Source organism: Peromyscus leucopus, chromosome 8b, assembly GCF_004664715.2.
Source record: "Peromyscus leucopus breed LL Stock chromosome 8b, UCI_PerLeu_2.1, whole genome shotgun sequence".
In the NCBI taxonomy this organism is placed as follows: Eukaryota; Metazoa; Chordata; class Mammalia; order Rodentia; family Cricetidae; genus Peromyscus; species Peromyscus leucopus.
In genome coordinates this window covers 38,113,892-38,136,958 of record NC_051086.1, presented here as the reverse complement: position 1 = coordinate 38,136,958, position 23,067 = coordinate 38,113,892, and the positions used below count along the sequence as shown (strand labels likewise).

At 46.6% G+C, this 23,067-nt stretch overlaps 1 protein-coding gene across 2 annotated transcripts in view; it reads left to right on the top strand.

Moving 5' to 3' along the window:
• The window catches only part of Glra1 (glycine receptor alpha 1), a 93,367-nt gene that overhangs the window by 28,049 nt on the left and 42,251 nt on the right, over positions 1–23,067 (top strand). For both annotated transcript variants that reach the window (XM_028880047.2, XM_028880046.2), the window contains exons 2-3: positions 6,926–7,053; positions 14,788–14,855. In XM_028880047.2, coding sequence (XP_028735880.1) covers positions 6,926–7,053; positions 14,788–14,855 — 196 coding nt within the window. The remainder of the gene's footprint in view (positions 1–6,925; positions 7,054–14,787; positions 14,856–23,067) is intronic.

The following is a 23,067-nucleotide window of genomic DNA, read 5'->3' as shown; positions in this document are numbered from 1 at the left end:
GGCAAGCTGAAGAGATGGCTCAGTGGGAAAAGTATTCATATTGCAAGTCTGAGAACCCGAGTTCAATCCCCAGAAGCCACATAAAAAAGTTGAGAGGGGCGATATACAACTATAATCCCAGGGTAAGCGGAGGCAGGAGGATCCCTGTGGCTCACTGGCCAGTCACCACAGCCTCATCAGTGGGCTTTAAGTTCACTAGTGAGAGACTATCTCAAAAGAGCAAGTGCAGAGCAATTGAGAATGACATATGCACGTGGACACCTGCACATGCACCTGCGCGCACACGCACGCACGCACGCACGAAGAAAAACAGAAGGCAAAGACTGCTCCATTGGGTGACAAAGGGTCCTTGCTTTGTGCCAGGAACTGAAGGGGACAACTGTATGGGAAATTATTCTGATTGGCAGTGACAGTTTTATTTGCACATGCCACAAGCACACACCTGATGCATACAGTGGGTATGTATTAATAAACCAGAAGGTAGAACAGGCTGGCTTCTAACTTAGAGATCCATCTGCCTCTGCCTCTCAAGGGCTGGCACTGAAGATATGCACCACCGTGCCTGGCTTATGTGCCCTGGTTTTCATGGGTTCTAGGAATTCAAACTCAAGTTCTCATCCTTGCATAGCAAACACTTTACCCACTGAACCATATCCCCGGCCCCCACTTCCATTAACTTCAGACCCACCATAAGGACATAGACCATGGATCCCATCCTTGCAACTCCAACCTGAGTTGTGTTCCACCTTCATCTCTTATCCTCTTGCCACTGCGCTCTCTCGCTCTCTCTCTCTCTCTTCCTCTCTCTCTCTCTCTCTCTCTCTCTCTCTCACACACACACACACACACACACACACACACACACAATTTCTCTCTGCTTCCCAAGTTCTCTCTTACCTCCAGGCTTTAGATAAGCTGATCCGCCCACACTTTTCCTCCCCTGTGTCTTCAAAGCAGCCCCACACCAGCCTAGGAGTCTGAGCGCCAATGTCATTCCAGGCACAAGCCCTCTTGCCTGCCCCCACTCCCACAACTTCATTGAGTGTCCAACCTCTGCATTAGTGGTTCTCAACCTGTGAGTTGCAACACCTCTGGAGGTCAAACTACCCTTTCACAAGGATCACCTAAGACCATCAGAAAACATGGGTATTTATATTACAGTTCATAACAGTAGCAAAATTGCAGTGATGAGGTAGCAATGAAAGTATTGTTATGGTTGGGGGTCATCACAACATGAGGAACTGTATTAAAGGGCCGCAGCATTAGGAAGGTTGAGAATCACTGCTCTGCGTTAGCCAGTCCTTTGATAGGAGCCATTAATCACCCTCAAAGGCATCCATCCTTGGGCTCTCCTCTTCTTTGCACTCTTCCTGCTTCCCTTTCCTCATCCAGTTCCCAGAATCCCCCTCTCATATACCTGGGGCCTCTTAATTTCTCTCCTGCACTACCTCTAATCCTTATCCCTTTGCCTGCCCTTAGGCTAGGCCTCCTCTGTCTCTAGTGAGCTAGGGGGATGGAATGCATGGAGCCCTGTGAGGATCACCCTCTGCTCACCCTAGGCACTTCTTGGTGACATGGTACTGCATATGGTGCACTGGAAGTTCCCATGTCCTAGCCAACCCTGGCTTCTCTAAAATGCAGATCTATACTCCTTATTCCTTGTACCTGGAGAATGAAACTCTGGACATCAGTTCGGCCTTTCTTCCAAAAAAAAATCTTTGAAAAATGAGTTGACTCACTGAACAGACATCTTGACACTAAATGAGAAAGAACCAGGACAAGTATGTGTGCATCCCCCAAAGGAGTCAGGACCAGCTCCCGCCCCAAGACCAGTTGCATGATACTGCAAACTCATAAGATGGTGCTTTGGGGTTTCAGGCCCTCCTCATACTAAGCCACTCATTTCAGATCATAGGGACCTGAACACCAGAAGTGACTCAGCCAAGGCTCCACAGTCCCCGCATTCTTCCACTGCCCTGCCTCACAGCTTGAACACTGTGCTCAAGCCTTTGCATGCTGGCCAATCTTCTCTCTGTCACTGTGATAAACAACTCTGACCAGAATTAACCTGAGGGAAGAAATGACTTTTTTGGCTCACCAAATGACAGTCCATCAGCAAGAGAAGCCAGGGCAGGAACTCAGGGCAGGACCTGGAGGCAAGAACTGAAGCAGAGGCCATAGAGGAACACTGCTAGCTGGCTGGCTGGCTTCCCCTGACTTTCCCAGCCTGCTTTCTTACACAACCCAGGATCACCTGCCCGGGGGTGGCACCACCCACGACAGGCTGGGCCCTCCCACATCAATCATTAATCATGAAAATGCCCCCACAGACATGCCCCGGGCCAGTCTAATGAGGAAATGCCTCAGTTAAGAGTCCCTTTCCTCAGGTGACATTAGTTTGCGTCAAGTTGACAAAAAAAATGAATCAAACAGAAGCACATGGTATCTGCCATTCGGAGTCACAACTAAGATGCCTTAAGGCCCCTGGTGGGACACATGCCCTGATCAGATGTCAGATTCCCCATGTTCTGTCCAAAGATGCATCTACTGCAAAAAAATCTCCCATGGGACAGAGGACCCTTCACCTTCTGTCAATTAGGACTCATCAGATCTGTCTGGGGGCTGGAGAGATGGATCAGAGTTAAGAAGCACTTGCTGCTCTCAAAGAGGACCCTAGTCCAGTTTCAAACACCCCTGTCAGGCAGCTTACCTATAACTCTAGCTCTAAGGGATCCAATGCCCTCTTCTGGATACCATGGACACCTGCTCCCCCTCTCTCTCTCATACACACACACATACACACACACACACACACACACACACACACACACACACAATCTAAAATAAAGTAAATCTTTCTTTAAAAAATGAAGTAATTTGCCTTGCTTCCTAGTACTTATACGTGGCCAGGTGCCTCACTGTCAGACTCGTCCCGCCTCTGTAGAGTCCCCAGAGACAGTGACTCCAAATGCAGTGTGTTTACTATCCACAGATGCCCAGAGCACAGATCCACTGAAGATGGGAGAGAGGCTTAAAATAATCCTGTGCAAATTGCACTGTCCAAACAGAGGCAGAAATGGACGAGGATTATCAGGTACAGGGAAATGACCACTTTGGCATCAATGATGGAGCCTTCGTTTCTGGGGAAATATTAGGAAACCTTGGAGATCTGGAGGTTGTTGTTGAACACACACAATAATGTTGAACTTAGGTTTGTTTTTGTTTGCTTGTGTCTTTTTTGTTTTGGGGGACAGGGTTTTTAAGATTTATTTTACATGTATGTGTGTCCACGGAGGACAGTAGAGGGTGTTGGATCCCTAGGAGCTGGAGTCACCTGATGTGGGTGCTAGTATCTGAACTTGGGCCCTCTGATAGAGCAGTGAAGTACCTTAACGGGTGAGCCAGCTCTAGCCCCATTCTTTTTTCTTTTTTTTTCCCCCAGATAGGATCTCACTCTGTATCCCAAGCTGGACTCAAACTTGTAACAATCCCCCTGCCTCAACCTCTCAAGTCCTGAGATTGTAGGGGTGTAGCGCCACAGCCAGCTTGAATCATTATTGAATCAGTTTTCTCTCAGCTGCTCCCATCGTCTCAGAGACAGTCATCACTAAGTCTGAGTGTATCTGTAATGCTTCCTACACAGCTTTCCCCTATCAGTGAGGGCAACCTCAGGCTGTAAACAATGGCAAGCAACAGAGGCACCGGGACACAAAGCACTCCCCTTTACATGTGGCTGTCATTGTCCTGGCTGATACGGTCCCTATCCTGGTGAGGTTTGATGGTCAACTTGACACAACCTAGAATCACTCAATAAGAGAGAATCTCAACTGAGGCATTGCCTCCCTCAGATTGGCCTGTCAGCAAGCCTATGGGTCATTTTCTTGATTAATGATTGATAGGGGAGGGTCCAGCCTACCATGGGCAGTGCCATCCCCGGGCAGGTGGTCCTGGAGTGTATAAGAAAGTAAACTGAGCAAACCATGGGGAGCAAGCCACCAAGCAGTGTTCCTCCATGGCTCTCTCTCTCAGTTCTTGCCTCTCTCCCTCCTGGGGTGACACAGGCAGTAGGTATGGAAGCCATTACTACATTATATATTACAATGCATAGGAAAACAAACATGTATAGTACATGCATCAACAGTTGTCAGCTTTCACCCGTCCCTGTACACACTGCGCCCCACGTGACTACAGATGGCCCTAACCTGTCACGGATACAGGTACCCTCATGTTTGCACACACCAAGCTCTGTGATATTATCTCCTCCACATCCACACTCTAGTCTCTGTGCACAGCTGTTACACACCCTCCTTTGGGATACATGGCACCCCCATCAATACACGCAGAAGGCTATCCCATCACAGGACCCCAGCGGCACCACTAGCCACATACAAACAATGACAATGTCCTCCATCAGTCCAGGACAGCTCTTTGAGACTTGAATAGAACATTCTCAGAGCCTGAGTAAGGATGTCCAGGAAATCCCAGCATGCCTTGCAAATCTCCTAAGAAACACCAGACTGTGTCTGCGTTTTTATTACTGTGTATAATAGTCTAATCATTTTTAAATTGTTAACCCATGTACCAATATTTACAAACACTTCCTATTAGCGGGTATATTTGATTAATTAATGAGTGTCTCGATCATCATTCAGTCACCATGCAATTGCTGAGCACCAATTAAGTTTGAGACATCAGGGTAGACACCTGGGGGATTAGAGAACAAATAGGGAATAAATAAAAGAAAATTATGTGATCCCTGCCCTTGGATATAAACAGATACAGTTTCAAAAACAAACAGTTGGGACTAGCAGGTGGCTCACTGGGTAAAGGCTCTTGTCATCAAGTGTGACTGCCTGAGTTCGATCCCCAGGACCCACAAGATGGACAGAAAAAAAAAATTATTTCTTCAAGTTGTCCTCTGATCACCATGCATATGCACATACACACACACTAAATAGATAGATAGATAGGTAGATAGATAGATAGATAGATAGATAGATAGATAGATAGGTAGGTAGGTAGGTAGGTAGGTAGGTAGGTAGGTAGGTAGATAGGTAGATAGATAGATAGATAGATAGATAGATAGATAGATAGATAGATAGATAGATAGATAGATAGATAGATAAATGTAATTTTAACTTCTAAAGTCAGTGTAACTGTGCATGTCTGGGATCCAGTCATATAGGAAGCTGAGGCGGGAAACACAACCCTGTAAATAAATGTATCACAATTGTCTCGTGGCTTAACAGGACATGGTGAGTGAGGAAGAAAAGAAAATGCGGACACAGGAGACCCCGACTGGGAGTCCTAGGAAGCAGAGATGGTGGTAGAGTCAGGAAGAAAGCAGTGGCCTGGAGTCTGGAGGGTAAACTTGGGCTGCAGCAGGACATGAAGGAAAAGGGATGTGCCGTGCCACGGTGAGACGCAGAGTTGAGCAGCAGCCATGACAGCAGATTACTAGACAATTAGCAGGGACACCAACAGAGAAGGAGTTGGGCAAGGGTGAGACATGAGGCGGTCAGTGCTGGAATGCCTGCCCAATGTGTGCAGGACCCTGGGGTCCGTCCCCAGCAATGAAGACAAAGGTTCAAGAAAGAGGGGTGAGCAAAGAATGAGTCCAGTTCAGGATGGACACTTGGGGACTCACGGCTAATGCACACACACACACACACACACACACACACACACACACACACACACACACACACACATGCGCGCACGTCTCAGCTTGCTTCTGTGTTTCCTCCATCTTTGAAGACCCACAAGCCTCTGCCAGGGCAGCATATGGACCCCTCCATGTGAGCATAGATGTAGACTTCATGTCTTTTAAGGACCCAAAGCAACCCAAGTGATTTCTCTTCAACCCCCATGGCTCCAACTGTGACTCACATTGAGATCTGGGCACCTTTGGGACTTTGCTTAGACATTACTAACATACCTTGTTAGGGAAAGAGGCCTGACAGAAATACCTTGGAGTATACACTTGCTTTCCAACCTCCCAACTCCTGGTACCAAGGATTAACTGATCAACTCTGGAACCCGTGGTGAACCTTCCACTGCGCTGCCTCAACTTTGCCCACCCCATCCCCAACTTTTTGTTAGCAGTGATGTGAGTTATTAAAGATATTTTGGTCTAGACTTTCAGCACAGGGTTAAGAAAAAGAGAAGTGCTCAGAAAGAAAGACACCCATGAGCATGGAGGTGGGCTTCTCAAGGAAGTCACTTTTTTTTTTTTTTTTTGGGGGGGGGGGCAGGGTAGTTTTCGCTATGTAGCACAAGATGGCTTCAAACTTACAGCAATCCTCTTGCCTAAGCCTCTAGAGTGCTGAGGTTACAGGCATGCACCACCTCCAGTTTCTAATGGTGGATTTCTAAAATGCTTATTTTGTAATGTAAGCATTCTTGTGCGTAAGTGTATAAGCCTGCAAAAGGTCAGGGGGTTGAATTTGTATTTCCAAATGCATTTGACTGTAGCAACTTTTTATCTGTTTACTTATTTTTACGATAGCTGATTCTGAGAAGAACTTAAAAGGAAATGGTTATCTCTGAGATCCTTCAATAGCCCACGCACTTGTGAGAGGGCAGGTACCCAAGGCAGAGCTGAGTCAGCCAGACTGACCCCTCACTCTTCTCCTCAAGGGAGACCCAGATCCAACTCCTCAGCCTCCTCTCCCAAGGAGACCCAACAGCCTCTGTGATGACTCATGGTCTCAGACGCTGGGAGGAGTCGGAGACCTACCAACCTGTCAGATGCTGACTTCCACTGGGGCTGGATAAACAGTGTGGCCTGTGCCTTCCTCCTTAAAGACCTAGCTCAAGCTCAGAGCACTCCAGGGGTTTTACATGGCTGGACAAGGCTAGGGTCTGATCAGAGCTTGGAGAAGAGCCACCGTCAACCTTGTGCTTCTTCTCTCTCTCTTCCTAGCCTTGCGGCTTCCAAGGAGGCTGACGCTGCTCGCTCTGCACCCAAGCCTATGTCGCCCTCCGACTTCCTGGATAAGCTCATGGGGAGGACTTCTGGGTATGACGCCAGGATCAGGCCCAACTTTAAAGGTAGGAAAACATTTCTTTCATATTCACAGGAAATGCTCTCCCATGATATACACATGCTGTGACCCTCCCACACACACTTTCTTCTCCACCCAAGGCAGACATTGCTAATCGATGCAATCTCTTTTCCCAACAAGTCCAGACAGAGCCTCAGAGAATTCGACTCAGTGGTACCTCTGGTTTCTGGGAGTCAATAAATGAATTAGGTCTATTTCACTATGTCTAGTGTCATAGACGGTCAAACAAGGAATGTGGGTCAAGTGTTGGCTGCAGCTCGAGCTTCCTCTGTGAGCTGGGACAAGCTCCTCCCTTTGGGTCTCAGTTTTCACATTTCTGCAATGCAGGCTTGGCTGCGTGTACAGTCACGAGGCATGATTCTTGGGGTTTTAGGTTTCTGCCAGGAGTCTTGAGACACAGATGAGGAGCTGGTCCACCTTAGCCTTGACCCAAGGAGCATCACTTCTGTTTGTTCTAGAAGGGACCCTCCTACTCAAACCCACCTGCAGGAGGCTCCCACAGACTAACAAACAATTTTGCAAATTCCTCGTATAAATGAGACTCGCCATTTCACATGTTCACTGAAGTTGGGGGAGTCCTGATTTCTCTTCTCCTTGCTGTGACAAAAAGCCACCTGATGAAGGAGGGGTTGTTTGGGCTCACAGTCTGAGGACACAGTCCATCTGGTGATGAAGACCCAGTCGCAGGGCTGAATCCGGAAGCAGAGATCTCTGGGGTTCATCCACCTTGCTTCTCTTTGTTCAGTCCAGGATGGAAGCCCATGACGTGGGGCTGCCCACATTCAGGATGAGTCATCCCAGACAAAAGTCAGACACCACCAGGTAGAGACAGTGGATAAAAAAAGCCACAGGCTCCTGTGAATGAAGATGGCTCCCCTTGCCCCCAGTCTGTAGGTCCCCTATGGAAATGTGGGCCCCATGTGGCCAGATGAACCAATAGTCCAAGAAGACCCCAAACTGAGTTCTCCAAGAAATTCCCAATTCCTGGATCATGCAAATTCAAACAAAACATGTTCAGGGTCCATCACTGCCAAATTACACATGCTGGTCCAGGCAGTTGGACAAAGTTCTCTGCATTCATGGTCCCATTGGGACCTTAGTGCCAATAACAAGAGGAGATCAGGGCTCTGTGCTCTCTGATGCCTTTGAATGCTGTCTTCAGTGACTTGACTCTTATGGACACGGCTTCAAGAAGCTCCTGGGACTCTGTGCACCCCCACCTTCCACACAGCACCCTGTAAAAATCTTATTCCAAGAACCAACAGCCATGAGATCAATTCTTGTTTCCGGGTGTTTCTCCTCGTCACTCCTGTGGCTCAAGTCCAAAGGCAAGGATGTATGTGACAGCTGGAACCAGTTATCTAATGTCTGCCTTTTTTGCCTCCACACAGCCCTCATTCCATTCCCCACACTCCCTTCTCTGACTGCCCTGTCCACAAGTCTCTGCAGACAGAAAACAATCTGGGAGAAGCCTGGGGGACTGTGCTCAGGCCTACCTCCCAGCCTTGTTTCCCTAACGGCCCCTTCACTGGCCCCCAACCACCCCTCCATCATCATTAGCACAGTCTTGTTTCTTGGGGTTTCAATTGCTGTGATACACACTATAACCAAAACCCACCTGGGGGCAGGGCCGGGGAGGGAATCTGGTTCAGCTTACACTTCCACATCACAGTCCATCACTGAGGGAAGCTGAGCAGGAACTCCAGGAAGGAACCTAGAGGCGGACACTGATGCAGAGGCCATGGAGGAGTGCTGCTTACTGCCTCGCTCAGTTTGCTTTCTTATATACCCTAGGACTGCCTTCCAAAGGGTGGCATCATCCACAGTGGACTAGGCCCACCTACTTCAATGACTAATTAGGAAAATACACCCCAGGCCAAGCTGGTGGGGGCATTTTCTCAACTGAGGTTACCAAATGCCTCTTGCTTGTGTCAAGTTGGCATAAAACTAGCCAGCACATCTTAGTTCTCCTAGGGACAGGACACTTGGTAGTACAGTTGGCTGGAGTACTTCACCAAGTTGAAATCTCAAACGCCTGGAGGGGTGACAGATGCTACAAGAAGGGTGGAACATGATGAAGATAAGAAAAATATGGAAAACTGGAGGGGGGCGCTAGAGAGAAGGTTCAGTGAATTAAAAAGTCCCTGCAGTTCAGATCTCTGACACCATGATGTAAGAGCCAGGCACGGCCACACCTGGCTGCAACACTAACTCTGGACAAGCAGATGTAGGCAGATGTCTGGCCAGCCAGCACCCAGTTGATGAGATCTAGGTTCCCTGAGAGATCCTGTCTCAAAAGATAAGGTTTTGAGCAATAGTCAGAGACACCCAACCTCTACCTCACCCTTCTCTCTTCTCTTTCTCAAAATAAATAAATAAGTAAAATATAAAAATCCCGAGTCCCATGCAAGGTCCGCTCCTTCTCAGTTCCTGCCCAGGGCTTCCAGGAAGGAGTGAAAACTGTGTGGTTAGTCAGGTCCTCCAAGACAGGACTTAAGTCTGAGGTTCTATGTCAAAATCGCTGAAACTGACACTAAATAACATCTCTTGAGAATATCATTGGCTAAGCCAAACACATTCTGGCAGAGGAGGGAACGGACCTTAGCCACCAGGGTGCACCAATTGCACCTAGCTAGCCTTTTTTTAGGAATTCAGTCCACAACGCCCCCTGGTGGACTCTTTCAGAACTTCGCCATATCACAGTCTTGTTTCTCCAGGACTCATTTTTTGTCAAATGGTAGGGTCACCTAAACAGAGGCCTATTTTCCTCCTTCATTGAGGCCAAGATCCAGATTTTCCTTTGTATTTATCCTCATACTATACAGATGCTCCAAAGAGTTCCTCCAAGGTCCAAGGGCTATTCTTTGTGCATGCCACCATACTTCACACACAGAAGGCCCTCCATAAGCTTGTGTAGCCCAAGCTGAAACTCAAAGTCAAGATCCTCCTGCCTCAGCCTCCTAAGTACTGAGATTACAGCATGCACCTCTGTGCCTCTCTGAAAATCTTACTTAGAACACTTGAGTCCCAAATCTACAGGACTACAAAATCTCTTAGACATCTTCCTGCTCCCCACTGGACTCCCCTGTAGCCTATGCCTGGCTAGAAGCGAGGTTGTCTCATGTGCACCTCCCAGGAGCTAGAAGTGGGGCTTTGCTCCTCTCCTTAAGATTGTAGCAGAAAGCGAAGCCTACTGTACCTGGTCTCCTCTCCTCATCCCACTTCAGACTCAAAGATTTAAGACTCCCGAAAGCCCAGGAAAACCTCAGCATTCCTAAAACGGCCATGCAGCCCAGATTCTAAAAGCCCTCTACACACACACACACACACACACACACACACACACACACACACACACACACACACACACACAATTTGAAACCTCAGCAATTATTCCCTCAGCAGCTTGCCTGTACAACACGAGCAACCTGCTTCTGGCCAGCCTGAAGTCTGAGGTGGCCAAGAACTACAGACGCTTGGTCTGCAGAGCCCAAAGTCAGTTCACACTCTAGTACGGAAGTAAATAGCACTAAGACCACTTATCCAACCTATGTACCTCCTGAGAGATCCCTTCCTGGGCTTGAGCCCCGTCTTAGCATCCATAGAGGGATGCAAGGAGAAAGACCAGGCCTTCCCAGCTTTGAGGCTTTGCCTCGCCTAAGGCTCTGTATTCCGCAGTGGCTTCCAGGATCGGGGCATAGCCCAATGCAAACACATACACAAAAGCAAAATTAAACTTTAATATTTAATGAAATATATACATTATCCCGCTGCCAACGGCAACCGGATTGTAATTTTCTCAAGATAATTTAATTTCAGATTTATACCCATGAACCGCACCTCCCCATGGGGTCTTTTTGGCTAGTGCCCTCTCACACTCATACATCAGCATCTCATTTATATGGAAGTCACAGTGCCGGATGCACGCAGCCCTGTGCGCATCACCTCAAGGCATGAGCAGTAACTCTTTGGGGGCATCTAAATGATATGAGGCTAAATAAAAAGAAAAACCTGGATCTGGGGCTAAATGAATGAGGGAAATAAGCATCAGTTTATGTGACCCTAACAAAGCAGTAATTCCCGCCCAGCATAGGCAAACAATACTTTTAATATGCAGAGTTTTCCAGTGATGAAAGCATTGGGTTCTAAAGGGGGGTATGATCCTTCCCAGCAACCCCTAAACCCAGTTATGCATTCAAATCACCCAGGTGGCTTGTTATACAATAGGCCTTGTACTAAGAGTGGCTGCTAAGGGCTGAGCCAAGGGCCCTGCAATTTTTGTTCTGTTTTGGTTTCGTTTTTTGGTTTTTTGGTTTTTTGTTTTTTGTGTTTTTTTTTTTAAGATAGCAATCTCGCTCTGGAGCCCATGCTGACCTCGAACTTCTGGCCTCCCTATATCTGCCTCTTGGGCATCAAGATTACAGGCACAGGCCTCCACAGCTCACGGGCTCTGCAACTGACATTTTTCAGGTTTTATCCTCAGCCACACACAAGTCTGGAAAGCAGTTGGTGAAGTGATGGAAAGGACCCCAGCCCCACTAGCCCGCAATCTAGACTATAGGCTAGCTTCCCTGAGAGGATGCCGTTAGAGCTAAGACAGGCCACCTAGCTTCTCTCGCCAGTTTCTGCCTCACTCAGGCTGTCCCCTGACCCTTTCGATACCACCTTTCCCTTATCTTTAGCTGTCAGGAACGTTCCCTGGAAGCCCCGCCCCCCCCTTTTTTTTCTCATGACTTGGTTCATCAGAAAAAGAAATGCAGATGTCCCAGGAGGCCAGAAGCAGAGCGACTTTCAAGAAGTGGGGGCGGGGGTAGGGAGTGAGAGGGTAGAGCAGCTCAGTGGTAGAGTTCTTGCCTAGCATGGGCTAGGTCCTGAGTCCCATCCTCAGCACTGGGTATCAGGGGAAAGGAGGAAGAGGGAGGCCCTTTAATGAGAAATACTTCACCCACCGCCTGGGATTTCCCACCCAATGTCTTACCATAACCCCTTGTATCCCTAAAAGCTCTTGATACTTCCTGAGCCCTTGAAGATAGATATTTGAGATAAAGATTTCCTTAGTATTCCTCTAGACCAGCTTCTGATAAATTTGCTCCTGAAAAAGAAGGAAGAGGATGATGATGAGGATGACAATGAGGACAACGATGATGATGAAGATTAATAATAATAATAATATAATAATAATAATAAATGTCCAGCCCAGCCTTCCCTCCAAACTGCTAAGGGGGCTAAGATTCAGAAAATGGAAGAGTCTGTCCTTTGCCTCAGCAGCAGGAGAGGCTGGGGTTGTATGTATACCCCAGAGTTTGACACTTACTGCTTTGAGGGGAGACCTGAATTTTCACCCCAAGAGAAAGTTTCCTCCTAGCCATCAAGCCTTCCAAGAGAAAGAGAATCTTAGCTATGTTTGTGAGCAAGCTATGGGTTACCTTTTGATGGACATGATGGATTGGGTACCAGAGGACATAAAGCTGTCCACTCTCTTCTTTCCACAATCAGAAAACTTTGGCTCAAGTCATGGCTCTACTGCCTTCCACCTAGTGAGCCCAGAGGAGTGACTTTGAGACGTGAGGACAATTATGCTCTTCCTGCCTCAGCACCTCTTGGGATCAACAAGGGATAGCCCTGGAAGCATTCATAATTATAACACTTCAAGTGAAGGTCTGTGACCTATCCAAGTCCTAAGCACCTTCAAGGTCAGACCAAGGTCAGCTCCCCTCTCAGGTCTTACTGTGTTAGTCTTCAGACCCTCTCTGAGCTGGACTCTGCTCCTTTGACCCCTCTTGTTCATGGTCCTAAGCCTTTCTCTAGCAGTTTCTTGCTTGTTTATACGGCCTTGTTTAATCTTCTAGACTCTGCCAGGCCTGACCTGATAGAACACGCCTGGAAATCCCAGCCCTCAGAAGGCTGAGGCAGAGAATCAGTATAGATCCATATCAGCCTGGGCTACAAGACAAGACCTGTAGCCAGGGCGATGGTGGCGCACATTTAATCCCAGCACTCGGGAGGCAGAGGCAGGCAGATCTCTGTGAGTTCGAGGCCAGCCTGGTCTCCGAAGCGAGTTCCAGGAAAGGCGCAAAGCTACACAGAGAAACCCTGTCTCGGAAAAAAAAAAAAAAAAAAAAAAGACCTGTGTCATAAATGGGGTGGGGAAATCTGGGCAGGAAACTAAATTGGTAAAGCACTTGCCTTGCAAGCCTGAGGACCTAAGTTCAATCCCCAGCACCCAGGCAAAAACCACACATGTCATGCTAGTGCTAGGAGGTAGAGACAGGAGGGTCCTTGGAGCTTGGTGGCCAGCTAGCCTAGCCTACTGTGGTGCTTTGAATGAGAAATTGTCCCCCATAGGCTTTGGCACAGTTGATGGTGCTGTTTGGGGAGGTGTAGGAGGTTAAGCCTTGCTGGAGGAAATATGCACTGGGTGACAACTTTTAAGAGCATATAGCCTTGCCCTGCCTCTCTCTCTCTCTCTCTCTCTCTCTCTCTCTCTCTCTCTCTCTCTCTCTCTCTCTCTTTCTGCTTCATGCTTGAGGTTGTGATCTCTTGGCTGTCTGCTCCTGCTACCATTCCGCCACATTTGCCCCTTGATACCATGTCCCCTTTGCCATGATGGACTCTTACCTGACTGGAACCATAAGCCCAAACAAGCTCTTTCATCCAGAAATTGCTTTTGATCATGGTGTTTTATCAAAGCAACAGAAAAGTAACTAATACAGTGAGGGATCCTGTCTCCAAAAACAAGGTGGGCGGTACCTAAGGAATAATGACCAAGGTGACCATCTGACCTCCACCACACACACACACACACACACACACACACACACACACACACACACACACTGGTTCTGGATTCTGCCCCCCGGCTACATGACCCTGCTTCTTCCTCCCTCTCAACCTGCTTCCTATGGTATAGCTGTTAAGAATTAGACAAATCAGTACTAGAAGCCTGGCTTCACCGTTCTCTAGCAGTGTGGCCATAGATGAATAATTTGGCCCCTCTCACCCTCTGCACAATGTGGGTGATAACCAGCCTTCTCACAGAGCTGTTGGGAGGACACGGTGAGATCATGACAGGCAAGGTCTCACTGAAGCAGCTCAGGGGTTGGTAACTGCTGCCAGTCACAGTGTGAAATGAAGGATCCCGGCTTCAACCAGGAAGAGTCACCCCCCAGAAACAAGTACCAAGGTGGTGGCATTCATTCCTTTATTTTCTGGACATAGCGGGGCTGAAAAGAAATATTTGTCCACAAAGTATTTAACAAAGTCTTGTGGACTGTCCATCAGGCTCCCTCCAGATCCCTTGCCTGGTAATTCCCATCATCACCTCTTCATTCTCAGTTCATAAGTTCAAGGCAAAAAACTTGCTGTTCCTTGCAATTCCTGAGATGGCCTCCAAATGTTGTAGCCATAAATATATCTCAGACACAAATTAGAAGGCCTGATGGGGCTTGGGGAAGGGATTTCAGCCAGATGGCAGGATGATGAATCACCCTGTGTTAATGAATGTACAGCTTGGCTCAGCCTCCTGTGAGGTGTACCTGCCCGTTACCTGGAAGCTGGGGAGTCTAGTCTGGCAGAGATGCTAAATGCAAGCTGGAGGTCCCAGACACTTGGGGGGGGGTGGATAACAAGCAGGGGTCTCCTTGGCTCTATGGGGAGGTCTGTCCTTGAAGTTAGTTTCTCTACAGCCTGAGACTTAGTGAGACTCTCTCTTGATTGGTAGGTCCCCCTGTGAACGTGAGTTGCAACATCTTCATCAACAGCTTCGGCTCCATTGCTGAGACAACCATGGTGAGTACGTTATAGCAACCATCGTTTCTGCAGTAGGTGTCTCTGCCCTGGGAATGTTTCTTCGATACACCGAGTTCCCCTAAGAAGGCACAGAATTTGGTGTTTTTGTTGGGTCTCCTGGAGGCTCGAATAGATTTTTCTGTCCAATTAGATGCTTTGGGTAAACATTTAACATCTGAAGAGAGTTAAGCTACTAATAAAGTTAGCACAGGACAAACCTCCAGAATCACAAGAGCAAAATTATAGTGTAATAAGGGAGAAATATGATTAAAATCCATTATATCTGTGTGTATGAAAATGTTGCAATGGAGGCTGTGTATGGTGGTACATGTCTACAATCCCAGGCTCGGGAGGAAGAGGCAGGAGGATCTCTACGAGTATGAGGCCAGCCTAGCCTGTAGAGTGAGTTCCAGGCCACCCAGAACCTGTCTCAAAACAACAACAACAGAAAAAAATGTTTTAAAAATTAAATAACGAGGCTGAGGAGGTGGATCTGTCAGTGACATGTTTGCCACTGGAGCATGAAGACCTGAGTTTAACCCCCAGAATCCACCTATAAAAAAGATGGTGTGGTGGCATGGACTTCTAATCCCAGCACTGGCCAGGGAGGGTGGAGACAGGCAGATCCCTGGAGCTGGTTGGCCAGTCAGACTAGCCTAATGGGGAGCCCGGGTTCCTGTGAAAGACTCTGTCTCAAGAATAAGCTGAATGGCTCCTAAGAAACAACACCCAGGGTTAACTTCTGGCCTACACACACACACACACATACATACATACATACATACATACAAACACACACATACATATACATACATACAAACACACACATACATATACATACATACAAAACACATACATACATATGCATCCATACAAACACACACATACACACATCAAACAACACGGCAAGTGTGTACATTAAAAGAAAACATGCTTGGCTGTGGAAGTGCACACCTGCAATGACAGCAGGCTGTATAATCGTCAAGAAGCTGAGGCAGGGGAATAATGACTTAAAGGCCAGTCTGGGCCACATAGTAAGACCCAGTCTCAAAAATAAATCAATAAAAGTGAAAACCTGCTAATGGCTTTCCAATTTACCCAGAGAATGGAGGAACATGCTAGTTATAGATGCTAAAATAATGCTCTGGGCCAGCTGTGTTATTTGCTCTCTGTTTACTATGTTTTTTAAAATTCTATAGTAAAAAGTTCTAAATAAATAAATCAGTTGCTCTCAGGGGAAAACACAAGGCAAAGATTGGCAAATGTTAATAGTGATCATCTCTGACTCAAAGAATTATGGGTAATTTTTTATCTCATTCTGCCAGCATTGTTCCATCTTTCACGTTTCTGTGAAAAGGAGATATGACATTAGGAATTCCAAATGTGTGAGATGACAGTTTAAAGGTTTTTCTTAGTCCCTCAAAACAAAACATAAATCAATTGTATTCATATGGAGGGAATGATCTAGCTTGTAGGAAAAAACAAAAAACAAAAAACAGCCTGGAGTCAATTTGTGAGTAGAGTAAGATTCGGCTCCCCCAACACACACACACACTGCCACCTCATGTCCCCAGTCCACTGCCACCCACCTCTGCATCTTCTCTGCCAAAGCTACTTAAATTATCTCTATGTAGAACCCCTTTGTGCCCAAAAAATTTTTACATGACCCCAAGTATGTAAGTATATAAAATAAGTACACAAATTAAATATTTACTGATAATCATACAGAAATTCATCTTAAGACAATTATTTAATATGCATGTCATTTTACCATTTATTAAAGACAAAGCAAATGTTTATACTAAAGCAATAGATATGCTTAGTTTGTTTTTACATAAGTGAATTAAAATTTTGTGTATGTATGTGCTCCTATGACTCTGTGTGTGTGTGTGTGTGTGTGTGTGTGTGTGTGCCTTGGTGTGTGTGCATTCCTATATATGGGTGTGCTTGTGTGTGTGTGTGTGTGTGTGTGTGTGTGTGTGTAGTGCATGTGAGTGTGGGGGTGGACAAAATCATGAATATGTAACTGCAGAGACCAGAAAAGAACATTGGGTATCTTCTGTCTCTCTCTGCTTTGTTGCCTTGAGATAGGGTCTCTCCCTGAACAGGAAGTTGGCCTGTTGGGTTAGGCTGGCCTGGCTGGCCAGAAAACTCCTGGAATCTTCATATCTCCACCCCTTCAATGCTAGGGGTGCAAATGCTCATAGTCTTGCTTAGCTTTAAAAAGAAAGAAAGGAAGGAATAAAACAAAGAAGGAAGGGAGGGAGGGGAGGGAGGGAGGGAGGGAGAGAGGGAGGGAGGGACAGAGGAGGGAGGGAGGGAAAGAAAAATAAAAAGACAGTCTTACTGTGTATCTCTAGCTAGCCTGGAACTTCCTATGTAGTCCAGGATGGCCTTGAACTCATAGAGATCTGCCTGTTTCTGCCTTTGAGTGCTGGAATAAAAAGAGTACACCACCACACCAGCCTTTCATGCTCAGCTTTTTATTTAAATGCTGGGGATTCGAACTTAAGTCCTTGTGCTTGCACAGGAATCACTCTTCCCCAGCCCCTAAAATGTAATCCTGACCAGATACTTGACACTGTAGGACATAAGACACTCTCAGTATTTTCCAGAGTTGGTCAATATTTTGATTCAGAACCATCAGTGCCAAAAGCCATCAATATACATCACATCAATACACAATACAAAAATGGCAGGTGTGTGTTTAAGACATTTTCAAAAATTGTTGGAAATTCTGCCCTAATCCCAAACCAAAGCACATTCTGTTATTTTTTTTAATGAAACTCAAGTCAGCAGTCTAAACAACAATTTGCAAAATCAAACATTCCAACCGAGTGCAACCCAAAGATACTGATTTGAAATGTGCATGCTCAAAAATGATAGTAGGAAACACTGTCTTTGTTTCCTACAATTACACCATGACTGTCTGCAGGAGCAGAATTTCTTATGTGGGGCTAAAGACACAATTCAATTGGCTTGGTGCCTACCTAGCTTGTAGGATTCCCTGGATTTGATCCAGCAGTACCACATAAACTGTGTGTGCTACCTCGTGCCTCTAATCCCAGAACTCAGGAGATGGAGGCAAGAGGATCAGAAGTTCAAGGTCATCCTTGGTGACATGGCAAGTTCAAAGCCAGCCAAACACCTCAAGGAGCGCTCACTGGAGTCTCGGCGCTCTACAGTTTCCACAACCGCACTTACCACTGCGCCAGTGTTTGCTCGTCCCTCTCAGACTGTGCTGCAAGTTCATGGCCGCCTGAATCCTTGTTTCTGGAAGTGACCAACCTCGGCAGCCAACACAGCAATGCAGCTGCAGAAACTCAATCCTTCTGTTACATAAATAAGTCAAAGCAGATGCACTGTTCACCGAGCCCAGCTGTTGCTTGGTCCTCAACATTTACAAACACTGGACCTGTTCCTCCCGGTGTTGACTTGCAAAAATCTTCATGGGGCAAAGGAACCAAAATCAGCTCTTATGCAAAGAAACTTGACTGAGTCAAGAAGATGCACTGTGCATTCAAAAGACTACTGAGCTGGGGAAAATCTGGCGCAGTTGATAAAATGTTATCCACACAAACATGAGGACCTTAATTCAGTCCCCCAAAAGTCTACGTTAAAAACTGGGTATATTAGCACACGTGTCTCAGTGCAGAGGAGGTGGAGACAAGCAGATCCCTGGAGCTCACTGGCAGTCAGCAGTGCCTGCTCAGTGAGCCCTGAGGAAGGGGTGGGGGCCAGGATGTAGATTGCACCTGAAGAACAATACCTAAATTTAACCTACAGCCTCTACATGTGCATATTAGTTGACTGATTAATTACTTAAACAAATCAGTGGCTGAACCACTTGCTTATGGAAATGAGCAAGCTCTGTAAGAAAGGATACAATCACAAACACAGACACACAAATATAGATAGATAGATAGATAGATAGATAGATAGATAGATAGATAGATAGATAGATAGATAAACAGACATAAATACAAGATGGAAACCCAACATAACACACCAACCTTAGGGTACCTAAGGGGAAAACAGGAGATGAGGACTCTGGGAACAGCCCACAGTAGGAGTCCAAGGAAATGTCAGTATTCAGAGCAGAATGAAGGACTGGCAATACATTTCCCTTGGGATAACCCACAGGGCACAGGCCCTGCTGCCTGTCTCTGAATCAAGACAGAAGCACCCTCCTCCTTCCAGGCCACACACTTTAGAATACTATGATACGTTTTCATTATCTTCCTAAATATATATATATTTGTATATATACATGTATATGTATATGCTTAATTTACTTTGCATATGACTTAGAAATCTAATATCTCAGACCTAGAGAAAAACTGTAGAAATTGCGTACCATGGTGGTGCACACCTTTAGTCCCAGTACTTGGGAGGCAGAGGCAGGCTGATCTCTGAATCTGAGGCTGCTTAGGCGAGGTCACACGGCACAAAACAGTGTTCCAGAAACCCAGACGGATTTCTGTGCAGTAGCCAAAGCTTTCTCTCCCTGGACTCTCTTCTTCCCTTAAGCAGCAGTTCCTAACCTTCCTAATGCTGTGGCCCTTTAGTACAGTTCCTCATGCTGTGGTTACCCCCAACCACAAAATTATTTTCATTGCTGCTTCATAACTGGAATTTTGCTCAGAGGTTAAGAGCACTAGCTGTTCTTCCAGAGGTCCTGAGTTCAATTCCCAGCAACCACATGGTGGCTCACAACCATCTACAATGAGATCTGGTGCCCTCTTCTGGCCTGCAGACAGAACACTCACTGTATACATAATTAATTAATTAATTGGAATTGTGATGTAAATATCTGTGTTTTCCAATGATCTTAGGTGACCCCTGTGAAAGGATAATTCAACAAACCCCCACCAAGGGATCTCTACCCGCAGGCTGAGCACCACTGCCTTAGATCCTACCAAACAAACTTCCCCACGCATGTGTCCTTCCCAGCCTTTCAGGGTATGTTTGCAGAGCCAGCCTGAGTTCCTGTTAACAGCAAGAGTGGTGGCTTGTTCATGAGAGCCCTCAAGATGCTGCTGTGTGCCAGGCAGTGAGCAGAGCACTCTGCCTCTGTTATCTCATTTAGACTCCCAGCAACCCCCATGGTAGGCAAGGTCACCCCCAGTAATAAGTGCAGAAACTCATGGTTAGAAACCTTAGGGTATTTATCTAAAGACAGCTAGTAAATAGCCAAGGTAGAATTAGAACTCTCTCACCTCAAAGCTTATGTTCTCCTAAATATGTGAGATCATCCAGACTTGCTTGTCTCATTTCATTGAGGGCATCCCAGCTGAGAGGGAGCTCACTGACTGACAGGGAATGAATGGGAGGGTTGCACTTGACCACTGATCCCCCTGGCTCCCCACCAAGAGCTGCCTGGCTCCAAGGGTTTATAGCAGTACAGATGATGTCACCATGTCAGAACCTTTTCAGGCTCTGTTGGTTCTGCAGAAGAGCGGCAGAGTATTGAAGCCCTAGAAGCAACTGGAGGGCCCAGTCCAAGCCTTCTCTCCCTCCATCCCTTCCCTTCTTTCCTCCCTACTTCTCCCTCTTCTTCCATCAGGGAGCCTGGCTTTGTTCACCAGGCTAACAGATCAGGGAAGGACAGAAAGACCACAGTGATCTCTACTCATCCCACCAAGGTTAGGCCTCACCAACCTTCCCAGAGCTGTCTCAAAAGGCTGGGGGAAAAAGGAGAGTGGGGAAGAGGACCCCTTCTACAACAATCTACAAGAGAAACATCTAAACCAGTGGTTCTCAACCTGTGGATTGTGACCCCCTTGGAGTCACATATCTGATATCCTGCATATCAGATATTTACATTACGATTCATAACAGTAGCAAAATTACAGTTATGAAGTAGCAACAAAATAGTTTTATGGTTGAGGGTCACCACAACATGAGGAACTGTATTAAAGGATCGCAGCATTAGGAAGGTTGAGAATCACTGATCTAGATCTAGAACCCAGCAGGAAGCAACTAGCTTTCCCATACACATATGCACATGAGGTTGCCTGTGTATAGTGCAAACCTGTGTTGATGTGCAGTATTTGTGTGCATGTGGGATTATGGGGCCACGTAGATTAACGCACATGCATGTGTGCATGTATGTACCATTTTGAAATAGATATGTAACATCAAAGAGTCGTGCCCATGAGGAATATGGCTGTGAGCGTGTGTGCACTGGGCCCATATGTATACATGAAGAGATGTGTACATATGGTTGTACAATGTATTTTGATCCCAGTTAGCTTTGTCCAGTTAGCAGCACCCTCTATGGGTTTCTGTTTCAAGTTCCTGCCTTGAATCCTTGCTCTGGTTTCCCTCATTGTGGACTGTGGCCTGGCAGTCTAAGCTGAAATAAACCCTTCCCTCCCCTAAGCTGATTATGATCAGGGTTTTATCACAGCACAGAAAGGAAGGCACCATGAAACACCTCTGAAGTGCAGCTCCCTCTGAGCACCTGCCTCTATGAGTGGGCCACAGGCTCACAGAAAGCACTAGACGTGCAAGCCTTCGCTGACTGCTACAGAAGTACAAGACATCACTAACCATTGAGCTATCAGCCAAGGACTCCAACACAGAAGTACAAAAAGATACATTTCTGCATGTTGCTGTTTGCTGTCCTGACCTTATTCCTGTGTTCTTTCCTCCCCACTTAGAACCCTGTGTGTGCTAAGTGTGACTTTGAGCTCTAGGGCCCTGGTTCTGTTTGACCTCTCTTAGGCTAGACTTCCCTAGCATGAGGAAGCCAACAAATGTGTCTTCAAAAACAGAGATTCGTTTCTCCCTCATCCAGAGTCTGTTGTGAATCAGAGGGCTCTCCAGGGCTCTGGTCCTCAGGTACCAGCTCAGCACTCGGTTTCCATATCAACACATGTAGCCAGGGAGATATGATGCATTGCAAGGCTGAGTATTGCTGTATTCCTCAGCAAAACATCACCGAGTGGGCTGCCCAAACATTAGCAATTGACTTGGTCACAATTCTGGAGACTGGAATCCAAGGTCAAGGTGCTACCAGGGTTGGTTCCAATGAGACAGGGTCCTGGTGGGTAGACAGAGCTATCTTCTGTCTGCTACTGCATCCTTTCAGGTCTCTTCCCTCTGCAGAGTGAGGGAGAGAGGGAGTAAAAGAGAGGGACCCAATGTCTCTTCTTCCCTTTTAGAAAACTTTATTGCAATATTTATTTAGTGAATGTGTATGAGTGTTTGTGTGTGTGAGCATGCACATGCATGCATGTACCACATTGTGCACGTGACAGTCAGAGGACATTTTTCAAGCGTGGATTTTCTCCTTCCACTGCTAAATGGGTTCCAGAAATCGAATACAGGTCATCAGGCTTATGCAGGCTTGATGGATCTGTCTTTCCAGCTCTTGCCTTATTCTTCTGAGAGTCTCTCACTGACCCTGGAGTTCACCAATTCTGCTAGCCTGGCTGGCTCGCACGCCTTAGGAACCATCCTGTCTCCACCCCCCAGCACTGAAGTTACAGGTGCATACCGCCCACCTGGCTTTTTATGTGGGTGCTGTGGAGCTAAACTTAAGACCCTGTACTTATACAGCAAGGATCTCCTCCACTGAGCCATTTCCCCAGGCGTGGAGTGTGCTTTTTGAAAGTATTTTGAGAAATATTATTGTCCATCCCTCTTCTAGAGAAGCCTCCATCATCACCTGCCTCACCCACCGTGATGATCGTTTCTCTTCATCCTTCACCCAGAATATTATCAAGCTTTTTATCATCACCAATTATGATTTTCAAAATGGTACTTCACTGTCACTTTTAATTTGCAGTCTCAATGCTTAGCAAATGTGAGCTTCATTGTGTATATTGATTGGGCATTTTGAATAATATACAGGGTGTGTGTGTGTGTGTGTGTGTGTGTGTGTGTGTGTGTGTGTGTGTGTGTGTGTGTGTGTGTGTGTATTCATGCATACCTACCCAGAGACCAGAGGATGACATTGGACATCCTCCTTTATTACTCTCTGTCTTATTCTTTTGGGACAAGGTCTCTCACTGCACCTGGAGCTTGTCATTTTTCAACAAGGCTGGCCAGTAAATCCCAGGGATACTCCCATTCCCACCCGCAACAGCACTGGGGTTACAGGCGTGCGTGGCCATACATGGCTTCTTATGCAGGTGTCGGGGACTCAAAATCAGGTCCTCACACTTGTGCAGCATCGAGTGTTCTTACTCACGGAGCCTTAGAT